General features: G+C 45.8%; 1 protein-coding gene across 5 annotated transcripts in view; it reads right to left on the reverse strand.

The window, feature by feature from the left end:
• Positions 1-13,151, reverse strand: part of CTNNA2 (catenin alpha 2) — a 1,818,882-nt gene that overhangs the window by 1,479,113 nt on the left and 326,618 nt on the right. For all 5 annotated transcript variants that reach the window (XM_075572319.1, XM_075572294.1, XM_075572328.1 and 2 more), the window contains exon 3: positions 7,813-8,008. In XM_075572319.1, coding sequence (XP_075428434.1) covers positions 7,813-8,008 — 196 coding nt within the window. The remainder of the gene's footprint in view (positions 1-7,812; positions 8,009-13,151) is intronic.

The raw sequence follows: 13,151 nt of genomic DNA on the forward strand, positions 1-13,151 counted from the left end.
CCACCCAGTGTCCCGAGAATCCCCACCCAATGTCCCGCACTCTAGGAGAGAACGTGGGTAACTGCGCAGTCACTATTTATACTAAGGGCCCGTTGGTGCACTTGTGTATTAGATAGTACCTGCCGAGCACTCCCGTGCTCGGATCTCCAACTGGCTTCACAAAGGATCCGTAGTGTGATGGTTCCGTCTGATCCTACACTGGACTCCTTACACGCGGACCGCCAGGGGCGATCCGGACCTGGAAACAGTCTCTGCGGACCCCAACGGACCCCAACGGCACTAATGGGACAGTCCACTTACTTGCTGGAACATCGGGAGCGGTGGATCCCAGTCCTGGGACCACTTGTGTCGGAGCACACGGGCTCACAATCAGATCAGGAGTCGGTGCGAAGTAAGGAGGTTCCTCACCACTCTGCTGGCTTGCGATGGGTTCCTCTTCATCTGGAACACGATCAGGTAGGTACGGGTCCACTCGCACCACTGGACAGCTACCTTCTATGGAGGACACCTCCGCCAGGACGCGATGCAGAGGGGAGCCCTTCGCTCTGGTGACCAGACTTAAGGAACTATCATGCTCCGCGGTCACCTGGAGGCTCACCCCCAACACCGCTGGGGCAGTCGACTCACCCTTGTCTTTGTTAGGTACTGGTCCCAAGCCTAGGACCGATGGTACCATCGTAGTAGGCCAGACTGGCCGTTGTAGGGCACACGGGCCCACAGCAGGGTCCGCAACATCTGGATACACCTCCTCAAGGGCACACGGGCCCACGGCAGGCTCTGTATCTGCCAAAATAATTGGTTTGATGACTTCACTAGAGTGGTCCGCCGACAGGCGCATCACCACGAGAGGTTGATCGCTGGAATCACTAAAAGAAGATGGGGGTATAGACACCTTACCCTGTGATTCCGACATCGGCTGGTCTGGGCTCTGTGGTTCCTGCTCTACCACTAGGCCGTCCCCTTTGAGAGGGTCTGGAACCGTTTCTGCCACATGGTTTTGGACACACGGGTCCCCTGAGGCCTCTGGAATTAGGACAGATTGATTAGCAATGTCACTCACTTTTGCAGAGGGGTCAGGCTTTCCTGCTTCTTCTTTAACTGCCTCCGTAGCCTGGGGTGTAATAGGCTTCAAGAACCGCACATCGCAGCATTCACATTCGGGCTCCCACACCAATGCACCTCTAGAGCAGTCACAGGTGGGACTAAAACATTGTATACCCAGTTCTCCACATACCTCAGTCGTCTTGAAGTCTAGCGGTAACTGGGACAGTTCGGCTCCCTCGTCATAGGCTTCTTGTAGGCATGGGCACATTAGCATAAGGCCATCTACTCCTGGCGCTCGCCAGGCCACATACACTTTGGGGTGTATGTCCTGACAGTCTCTCTCATCCTCATCCTCAGAGAAGAAAGAGTCTATTACTGTATCACTGTATGGTTGAAAAACACAGTGCTTGCTCCCCCTGGTGGAATGTGAAGGAAGGGCACTTTCTACAAGGGAGTGGTTCTGGCTCTGCGCTGAGTCACTCTCATCACAGGGGAGGGGCTCTGATTTTCGAGCCAAACCCGGACAGATTTCTTCGACACAATTTAGTGCAGGCTTGCAGTCAGCAGCACGTGCGCTCTCCTGCTTTGGCGGGAGACGCCATTTGGCTGGGTCGGCGTAGACTAAGGGTTACCCCTCAGACGGGCCATAGGGCATACACAGGGCGGACGGTGCCTCTGCCAGGCATATATCCGCAGTGGGGATTGCCACCAAAAGTATTGTCTTCCATAGGGCCGTGGGATTGTGTTCTTCCTCTAAGAAACATGCGTGCGGCCACCCAGGAATTTTACGCATATAGTACTGAACCACGACCGCGGGTGTATTTGCGGGAAGGCCTCCTACCGCCAACACCCGGCCAGGTTCCATACATTGCCTCAAAGCTCAGGCAGGGACCTCGTGTCTGGACTTTACAAACATGGTGGACAAATTTGAAAAAAAAAAATGGACAGGGCACCCCAGGTCTATCTCAGCAGCACCTCCAATTGTAGCCCCCTTTCCCCCCCCCCTAAGTGAGATTGAGGTGGGTAGGTGTATCTGACTACTTCTCAGTGTGGTGCTATACCTGTTGGCTCACAGGAGGGCTGAGCTTCCGCCACGGGGAACCTGGGGCATTTATACTAGGGGTACTCACTTACAACGATGCAGCGCCTCCACCTGCGATGGCTCCCACCGGAGGGGGAGTGGTTCCTCGTAGGACAATCACAATAATCAATACTCACACAGATATATATATTAACTAGTGACTTTACTGAACATGCACGACAACAGATCATGGCAATATCATAATAACCTGTGTCCCTCTCTAGAGGAGACACTTACTGCGTCACGCAGGACGCTTCCCCAACACCAGGTGATCCCACCCAGTGTCCCGAGAATCCCCACCCAATGTCCCGCACTCTAGGAGAGAATGTGGGTGACTGCGCAGTCACTATTTATACTAAGGGCCCGTTGGTGCACTTGTGTATTAGATAGTACCTGCCGAGCACTCCCGTGCTCGGATCTCCAACGGGCTTCACAAAGGATCCGTAGTGTGATGGTTCCGTCTGATCCTACACCGGACTCCTTACACGCGGACCACCAGGGGCGATCCGGACCTGGAAACAGTCTCTGCGGACCCCAACTTGGATCCAAACCTCTCAGCAGGAACCGCAGCGTCCGCTGTGTCCCTATCTAAGCTACCCTACTGTGACAGGATCCCTAACATAGGACCTGTCCCTACAGCACTAAGTGACATGCACTATACTATAGGCCGTCCCTACAGCACAGCAACCTGTAATGACTTTGGGGAAAACTCCTAGGGGCCTACAGGGGTAATAACCTGCCCCACTCCCCTAACTCGTCCCAGTCCTGACTCTCACTGAACACTAACACTAGCAGCTACGCACTGCAAACTTCGGAACGCATACAGCAACTTGCTGCACACTAGCACTATGCCTTCTTGTCAGGCCTCACAGCACTGCCAGCCGTGATCTTGACAAGACAGCACACACACACGCACTAAGGGCAGCGTCCCTATCTTGGGCCGTCCCTCAGCACTTACCCACTAACCTGGTGGGGAGTTGGGGCCTTACTTGGGATGTGGGGGACCTTACTCGATGCAGAAGCTGCACATGCTCTCTGCACCCTTCCTTCCCTCACAGCTCCCCAGCTCCAACTAACTAGCGTGCTGCAAGCCCAAACAATGTATCCACTTTCTCCCTCTGGAGATCCTTGGCCCTCATTGGCCACACGGAGGCACCTGATGTGCTTGCCTCTAAGCCTCATGGGAGTTGTAGTCCCGTGGAGGCTGCAAATACATTGGGGCCGTGTGCGCACCTTCCCTGCGCCTGCGCAAATCCCTAATGGCCGTCGCAACCTCTCCTGGACAGTCCCTGCCCTCGCACGACTTCCTAAGGGCTCTGGGGTTCTTTCTGCGCATGCGCAATCACTGCGCATGCGCGAGTAGCGGCAATGGCGGCCCCCACTAACCGGGTGCACCGCCGGGACTCTCAGTGCTCCCTGCACTGGCCCCCGCCTTCGCATTGTGCCGCCGGAGCTCCAGGGATGCCGAGCGCTCCCTGCACTGGCCCCCACCTTTGTGAACAGCCTGCGGGTCCGTCGCTGCCTCCGACGGCACCCGCGACCGCGCTGACACAAAGGAGAGGGGGTCTCTGGTGGTCTAGGGGCACCAATGCTACACACGTCTTTGCTTTCTTTTCTTGAATATTGTACTTACTCTTGTTCTATTAAGGCAGACTAATGTACATGCAATTGAATAGGGCAGGGGTTACCAACTCCAATTTTGAAAGGCCACCAACAGGATGGGTATTAGGGATATCCCTGCTTCAGCACAGGTGGCTCAATCATTTTGACTGTGCCACCTGTGCTGAAGCAGGGATATCCTGAAAACCTGACCCATTGGTGGCCTTTGAGAACTGGGGTTGGCCACCCCTGGAATAGGGGATACATATAATAAACTGTAAACCAATTGTGATGTTAAGATCATTTGAAAACGCTATCCACATTGATGAGATGCAAAATGTATTATATCTGTTACCAACATGTATAATGTAAGACTAGTACGCTTAATGATTCCTATGCTGTATCTGTGTACAATGTGTGAAAATATCAATAATAACAATTATAAAAATAGCTAAGCCTTTCGGTTGAAAAATCTATTAGATTTTTTTAATAACCACTACCCTGAGACTGCTGATAAAACGGCTCTATGTGTAAACAAAATAACAAGCAGAGAATGTTTGTTTTTGTGAGAAAACATTTCTACTGGAACATTCTTATAACACCACTGTTTGTCAGAGGTGGAACAGATGCATTGCAAAGATGCTATTAAAATGAATAATACTCTGTATAATTATTTAAAGCAGCAAAACTGTGAAATGCCTTTTTTTTTGTTAAATAAATTAGTTCTGTCTTAGATATTAGTGACTGTTTAAAAAAAATGTATTCGACTCTTTTTTTAACAAGTTTTTAATGAGTTTTAATATACTGTAATGTGCATCCTTTGATTTGAATAGCAGGTTTTAGCACACCACCCCAGCATTGCAAGATCTTTGTAAAAGTTCCCTATTTAAGTAAATTTGTTACCAATGTTCCCAGCAGTTTGAGCTGTAAACTGTAACAATAGTCTATGTTACCTTAGTAATATCCACATACATTGTTGCTGCTGAGTTACACTGACTAAAGGATTGATTTGAACTGGGAGGCAGACATTTAGTTAGGCACAGATTAAAACAGGAGCACCAAACGATTGCCAGCTTAGGTAAGAATGTAGAATTATAGATTGCCACATGCTTTACATATATAAAAAAAAAAGGAGGGGAATGTAGGTGTAGCCAGGTCACCTGATGGCTACTAATCTGCCCTTGGGCTGGCAGTAAAGCCTGGTACAATCATGCTGCCATTAGTTGCTATGGGGTTTTCCCCCTCCGAGGAGCTGCATTTGAGTGACAGCAGGAGGCGGTGACATCAGGCCTGGGCATGACCAATCATGAGCCAGACCTGGTGACCTCCTCCTGGCAGTACTTAAAGGCAGGACCACCCTAAATTTAGCATATTGTCCTTCCCCTCTGAGGAAGGCAGGTCACACAACTGGGATCCTGAGATTGGGGCCTTCCCATGTGCTCTTCCCTCTGGGGAGAGTGAGTGTGGACCATACCTCCACCTCTGCTAGGGAGGTGGGGAAGAGCTAGGCCGGCTCGGGTGCCCATGGCCTGTAGTGACGGTTCAGGGAGAGCTGAGAGTACTGCATCGGGCAGAAGCCTGCCGTGTAACTGTGCTGTACAGAGTGAATAAACCATTCCTGTTGTTATACCTCCTGCCTGGTGCGTGACCTTACTAGGGGGAGAGGTAATTGGTTCTACCATGGGAGATCACCTTCAGTTCCTGGAGCCTGCAGCAGATGGAGGCGCTGCACTGCTAAGGAGATATGTATGGTATGAATCCTAGAAGCCTAGTTCTGTGTCCTCACTACCATCTGCGGATGACTCAGCCCTCCTGTTACCAGCAGGTATCATGCACCATACACCGTAGTAATGGACAAATCTCCCACCGGGTGGGGGAAACACCGTTACATAGTATTGCTGCTTTAAGAAATTATTATTTCTTGGTTTGCACAGTCACTATTGTTTAACCTATTTTATGCTATAGAGCAGTGGTGCTCTACTCCAGTCATCAAGAGCCACCAAAAGGTCAGATTGTAAGGATATCCTGCTTCAGAAAAGGGGGCTGATTCAAAATGACTGACACACTGATTGAGCCTGTGAGTGGTCTTAAGGACTGGAGTTGAGCACCCCTGTTATAGACTATTAAATCACAGCTTATATATTGGGACCGTAGCTGATTAAGGGGTCATTTCTACATTGGCCAAAGTATTCATTGAGTTCATTGGGGATTTTCTACTGAAAACGCCTCGAATGGCAATTTGGGGGTAACTTCTATATCACTAAAAGTATGGATCACAAGACATCTGACAAATTGTTCTATAATAAATAGATTTTCTCGAGTTATTGTTATCTTTATATTTTAAAAAGCTGGTGTGACGGCTTTGCACATTTAATGCATATTCGCCAACATGGTTAAAAATGGCTCTTGAATTTTTGTGTATGGTCAAACTCAAGCAGTACATTCTGTACACCAAGCAGCGTTATCCTATTAAACGTAGCACACGTCCGTGATTGCACGTGCCAATTCATAGAAGCAAGTAATGACGTGTTAATCCGTTTTTGCTCCTGTAAAATGGTAGGCATTCTTTTTTAACTCCCCGCTGTATAAAGAGGGATGTAAAGGAGCAGATTAAGGTCAAATGAGCACATGTGCTGGTATGGAAAATCACACCCGTTCCGACGTTCACTCAAAGTCTATGGCAGATATTGCTGATGCATGCTCGATAGCGTGGATCCCGCTTTCATTACTCCAGTCTAATGGGTGTTAATGCCAGAACAGATGCAATAACCTGTGCCACTGAGGGCTTCATTCATATCTGCCAAGGTCGCTGTTCGAGCTGTTTTCAGGCTAAAATCCCATGGAAGTATTTGGGGATTTTCGGCTGAAAATGTCCTGAATTTTGGCAGATACAGAATAACCCCTAATCTACTGTATATATTAATCTCAGAACAAGCAGTGCTATGGTTAACATTGGGACAAATGCTACATTATATCTACTTCTTCTTAAATACATTATCCAAAAACCCATATACAGTACATACCAGATACCAAAAATAAGGAATACATCACACCATAACTGTAACATGTTCCTATTATAAATATGAAAGAAACATAACTATAATTTACATTTCTAGATAGGCAGAGATTGAGAAGTGAGAGAATAACGAAGCCTAAAGGCTTTTTGAAATAGGTATCAGTTATCCAGGCCCTGTTTTGTATGTATACAAGCTGGCTAATAGTCCTCACTTTAATCACATTCATTATAATAAACTGATTTACAGGAGTTATTTCTTCATACAATTGGCTTAGAGAACATGGAATTACTGTAACGCAGAAGAAATAACAAGCAAGCCAAAATTTGCTATCAGTCATACAATCCCTACTGGAGAGATCACACTGCCCGGCCTGAGCACCCAGGAACTCCCACTATTCTGTTCAGATCAGCAAAAAAAGAACTAAAACCTTACAGCAGGGTTCTCAACTCCAGTCCTCAAGACCACCAAACAGGTCAGATTTTCAGGTTATCCATCTTCAGCACAGGTGGCTCAATCCGTCCCTGCTTCATCACAGGTGGCTCAGCCACTGCGTCAGCACAGGTGGCTCAATCAGAGGCTCAGTCTTCGTCTGAGCCACTGTTTGAGCCACCTGTGCTGAAGCTGGAATATCCCCAAAACCTGACCTGTTGGAGGGGCTTGAGGACTGGAATTGAGATCCCTGCCTTAGACGCATTAATGAAATGTCCCAAGGCCCATCTAAGTGACAAGTACATTTCCATGCAGGAATCAAAAAGGCTTAGAATGTGTGTTCATTATATTACTAGGCATTACGGTTTTGAAAGGGGAAAGCTTCTAACACATACCGGCTCAGTGAGTAAAGGCGCCCACCCTGAAAACAACAACATTGAGTTTGAAGCAGAGGAGCTTGATGCTAATCCTGGTGTCAGCTCCATGTGACCTTGGGCAAGTCCCCTTATCTCCCTGTGCCTCAGGCACCCACAGACAGATTGTAAGCTCCACGGAGCAGGGACTCATGCCTGCAAAAATTCTGCGTAGCCTGTCAGCACCATACAAGAAGAAAATACCAACTCGTCTTATGAATGATCATACCTTGTTTGCGTACGTCCTCCACAGCAAGGATTAAGTCCTCCTTCAGATCCTGGCTCTCTTTTGCGATCTGCTCCCCCTTTTCCAAGAAGTTGTGTGTTGCTTGTTCTACAGAAGCAGCCAGGACATGCGCCTTTTTTGATCGGCCTTTCTTTTTACCAGACGGGCCCTTGTTGCTTGTGTTCACGAGGGTGGTTACCTGCAAGAATCAAAGGAAGCAAATCAAAACCCATACTGTACTTTAGGTGCTAAAGCTTGTGACTCGTTGAAGTAGTCTTATGAAATAAAATAGAGTTAAAAATAATGACGGCCTCCAGCAAGGAGGAGATTGAGCTGCATTTCAGTTGCTGTTTAATGTAACATGGACCGACAAATGATGACAAAATCAGATTTGTTGTAATTGTAGCTTAGTTCAGCCCCATTTATGCAGCCGAGAGCTTCTCAGCACAGCAATTCTGCAATGAACCTAACATTTAATGGGCACTTCAATGTCCATTTATCCCCCTTGCATTGGCAAGAGCGATGCATTTAAAGTGATCATTTTAAGTGACAATAATAGTTAGGCTATAGTTTATATATTTACTTTCTTCATGCAAGACCAATAACCTCAGCTTATATGACATGGATCTAATTGCACTCTCTTCACAGGTATGTCCCTTGATGTGCACGTCCTGTTTAAAAGATTTACTCAGTGGCCTTAAGCATTGATAAGTTTGGTATGTCCCTTGATGTGCAAGTCCTGTTTAAAAGATTTACTCAGTGGCCTTAAGCATTGATAAGTTTGGTATGTCCCTTGATGTGCAAGTCCTGTTTAAAAGATTTACTCAGTGGCCTTAAGCATTGATAAGTTTGGTATGTTTGAATATCAAAAGGTGTTTTTTTTCCCCCCTCTTAACTGTTTGCTGTTAATTGACCAACTGGAACAAGCTGATTTATTGGGGCGGGGGAGGGTCATGTGACTGCATTAGATGTATAAAACACATATCCCCCTTGCATTGGCAAGGTAGCATTGGCATCTTAAGAGTGATGCATTTAAAGTGATAATTTTAAGTGACAATAATAGTTATACTATAGTTAAGTGATCATTTTAAGCGACAATAATAGTTAGACTATAGTTAAGTGATCATTTTAAGTGACAATAATAGTTAGACTATAGTTAAGTCATCATTTTAAGTGACAATAATAGTTAGACTATAGTTAAGTGATCATTTTAAGTGACAATAATAGTTAGACTATAGTTAAGTAATCATTTTAAGTGACAATAATAGTTAGACTATAGTTAAGTGATCATTTTAAGTGACAATAATAGTTAGACTATAGTTAAGTGATCATTTTAAGTGACAATAATAGTTAGACTATAGTTTGACTAGAGGTGACTGGGGACTGCATCCTTTCTGCAAACTTTTCCTCAAGTCAACAAACGGTGAGCTTATATGACCACACTTTGATCCCATGCTTGTTAACCTGCATATTTTAACCTCACACCCCTTTACAACTTATTTCACTGCAGCCTCTCCCAAAACTGACTGCACAAATATAACTCCCACACCAACTCAGCCCACTGAAACCCAGAACTGACTCTAGCATTGCAAAGTAGCAAAACATTTGACAAGGAACAGGCACACCCCTGCTGTTTAGTCTGCACACACTCACTTTGCTCACAACAGCTCCATGCAGCACTGCCTACCTCTGGCATCATGAACCTGCTATGTGTCTTAACTTTTTTCTTTCTCCTGGCCTCATGGAGATGTTACTCCCTCTATCCACTACAAACTCCTCCATCCTGGCCCACACCCAACATCACCATACACCCTGGACTACTCAAAAGCCTTTCACTATCTACGGAATGTTGGTGGAGAACTCTAAAAACCAGCACACCAACCACTGCTCACTCTAATGGCAAACACCACAGATTTACAAGTTGCAAACAACTACCCAAATTTCTGCTCATACTATTACTCTCTTTAGCAGGTGATATTGAACCTAACCGAGGTCCTCCCATTTCAAATCTGGCCCATGCCCCTGAGAATTCCACCTTTTAATTTCCAAAAAGGACTATCTGTCGCCCATATAAATATCCGGAGCCTACTGCCCAAACTGGATGAACTAAGGGCATGGTGCCTTATGCATAAACCCAAAGCCATCTTTTTACAGAAACATGGCTAACCCATAAAACCCCTGATGCAAATATCGCCATTCAGGGATACTCCATTTTTAGTAGAGATAGGTCCAAGAGAGGAGGAGGGTGTTATTTTATATTGCAGACACATTACAATTTACACTGTTAAATTGCCCCCCAAGGCCACCCTCTTTTGAATTTCTAGTTGGCAAAATCTGCCTCCCCTTTTCTAAGCCCATCTTGCTTGCTGGCATCTACCCCCCCCTAAAGCCCCTCTACAATCCTTCACTGATATCACCCAATTTCTTGGCTCCATTTCCTCTCTGAACGCGAAGAGTGAGCTGCTAGTTCTTGGGGATTTCAACTTCAACTGGCTTGACCCTAAAAACCATAAAATCCAGATACAACTCAAGTCACTTAACCTATCACAACTCATTTCACAACCCACACGGACAAACCTAAAATCGCATAACCATTCCTTGCTAGACTGGATTCTCTCCTCAAACCCCAGCAGAATCCAATCCTCTGGCATCCTTCCTGACATTTTCAGTGACCATGCAATAGTGTACTGTGTAAGGAAAATTAAAACGCCTCATTCAAGCCCTAAAGTTCTCCTCACTAGAACATTTAAAAATTTTAACCCACAACGGTTTCTGGATTACCTTACCAACTGCCCATGGAACAGAATTGATTTAATTCCCGACCCTGATTCTGCGCTCGACTATTTTCAATCCGAGTTCTTAAAACTCTGCGATACCCATGCTCCACTACGCAAAATAAGGGTAAGGGGGGCCCATCTTCCATGGTTTACCTCTGACCTTATTGCACTCTACCAGCTCAGGGATGCCTTGTGGAAAAGCTACAAAGTAACTGGCACTACCTAGGAACTCAATCACTACAGATGCCTGAGGAACATGTGCACAAGGCAAACAAGGCACGCAAAAGCACAATATTACTCTGACAATCTCCACCAAAATACATCAAACCCAGCTAACTTCTGGAAGGTTATCAACAATATATTCCAGCCTCCTAACCATCAACAACCAAGTAATATCACTAAGGGGTATATTACTCTGACAAACACCACTGACATTGCAAATGCATTCAATGATTACTTTGTGGGGTGTGCCACTAACTTATTAGCAATACGCAGCCCAAACCACAAACCTGAATCTCATCCTGGGACTGCCCACATAGCCCCACCCCCTCCCAACACTGCCCACAATTTTCAATTTGGCCCGGTATCTGAAGAGGAGATTACACAAGCGCTCCTCAAACTAAAACTAAGCAGCCAATGTGGACCTAACTTACTACAATCTAGGTTCCTACGACTTGGTGCCCCAGCCATTGCCAAACCAATTGCTTCCATAGTCAACTCTATCCTGTCTGCAGGCCATATCCCTAAGACCTGGAAAACTGCCAGAGTTGTCCCAATCTTCAAAAGTGGGGACAAAAACACTGTCTCAAACTACAGACCAATTTCACTTCTCCCAATTCTATCCAAAGTCATGGAAAAATGTGTCCACTCCCAATTAAGCGATTACTATACCAAGTCCAATTTCCCTAGCCAATTCCAATCTGGCTTTCGTCCCAAACACTCCACCGTAACTACCCTGCTAAAAGTTTGCAATGAAATCTAGTGTGGAATTGAATGGGGACAACTCACTGGTGCAGTATTCCTAGATTTTGCAAAGGCTTTTGATACAGTTGATCATGCTATCCTGCTTAACAAACTCCAGAGCTCTGGAATAGGGAAGCATGCTTTAAACTGGTTTCAGTCCTACCTATCAGGAAGATCCCACCACCCTAACACCTGTCACTAGTTTTAAATACCTGGGCTTATGGTTTGACTCCCACTTAACATTCGGGATGCACATTGATACCCTGACAACCAAGACCTATGCCAAACTAGGGGTACTTTACAGGAACAAATCCTCCCTAAGTCTCCTGGTCAGAAAGCGTATTGCACAGCAGATGCTAATGCCAATTATTGACTATGGAGACATAGTATATGGCTCGGCACCTCAAACCCACCTTAGCAAACTTGACACCCTCTACAATTCAATTTGTCGTTTTGTTCTCCAATGCAACTACAACACACATCACTGCGAAATGCTCAAAGAACTAGATTGGTCATCACTAGAGTCTAGGCGCAAAGTTCACCTTTCCTGTCTCACCCTCAAATACTTTCTGGCAAGCTACCCAGCTACCTGAACAAGCTCCTCGCCCCTACCACATGCAGCACCTATCACCTGAGATCAGACTCCAAAAGACTATTCATGGTCCCAAGGCTCAACAAAGTATCCGGACGTTCCTCCTTCTCCTTCCGTGCACCCCAAAACTGGAACAACCTACCAGAGACCCTCACATCCACCACCAGTTTAAGTTCTTTCAAATCTAAGGCTGTCTCACATTTTAACCTGGTCTGTAACTGTTTCATACGCTCATAATATATATTTTCTTTAACTATGCATGCAATGTCTTGTATATAATGTATACCTTGTTCATTTATGTAACTGTACTTGTAACCATGTATTATTTGTTTTTCTCTGTGCCCAGGACATACTTGAAAATGAGAGGTAACTCTCAATGTATTACTTCCTGGTAAAATATTTTTTAAATAAATAAATAAAATAAAATAAATGTGTCCATCTCAGGCTCTAACTCCAACCCCCTGGATATCACCTGTGGTGTCCCGCAAGGCTCTGTTCTGGGGGCCCTACTCTTCTCAGTGTTCATTAATGATCTTCCCACAGCTTGTAAGGAAGCCTCAATACACATGTGTGCAGATGACACAATCCTATATGCACACAGCCATAGCCTTTCTGACCTTCAACACATACTTCAGTCTGACTTTTTGAGACTCTAACACTGGATTTCCCAAAACAAACTGTTTTTAAACACTGACAAGACTGTAACAATGGTATTTGGGACCAAGACTAAATTTTTAAAGCTTCCAGCGACTGAGCTCCAGATTAGAACCAACGCTAACACCACCCTAACCCCTGTCGCTAGTTTTAAATACCTGGGCTTATGGTTTGACTCCCACTTAACATTCGGAATGCACATTGATACACTGACAACCAAGACCTATGCCAAACTAAGGGTACTTTACAGAAACAAATCCTCCCTTAGTCTCCTGGTCAGAAAGCGTATCGCACAGCAGATGCTAATGCCAATTATTGACTATGGAGACATAGTATATGGCACGGCACCTCAAACC

This window comes from Ascaphus truei, chromosome 1 (genome assembly GCF_040206685.1).
Source record: "Ascaphus truei isolate aAscTru1 chromosome 1, aAscTru1.hap1, whole genome shotgun sequence".
NCBI lineage: Eukaryota > Metazoa > Chordata > Amphibia > Anura > Ascaphidae > Ascaphus > Ascaphus truei.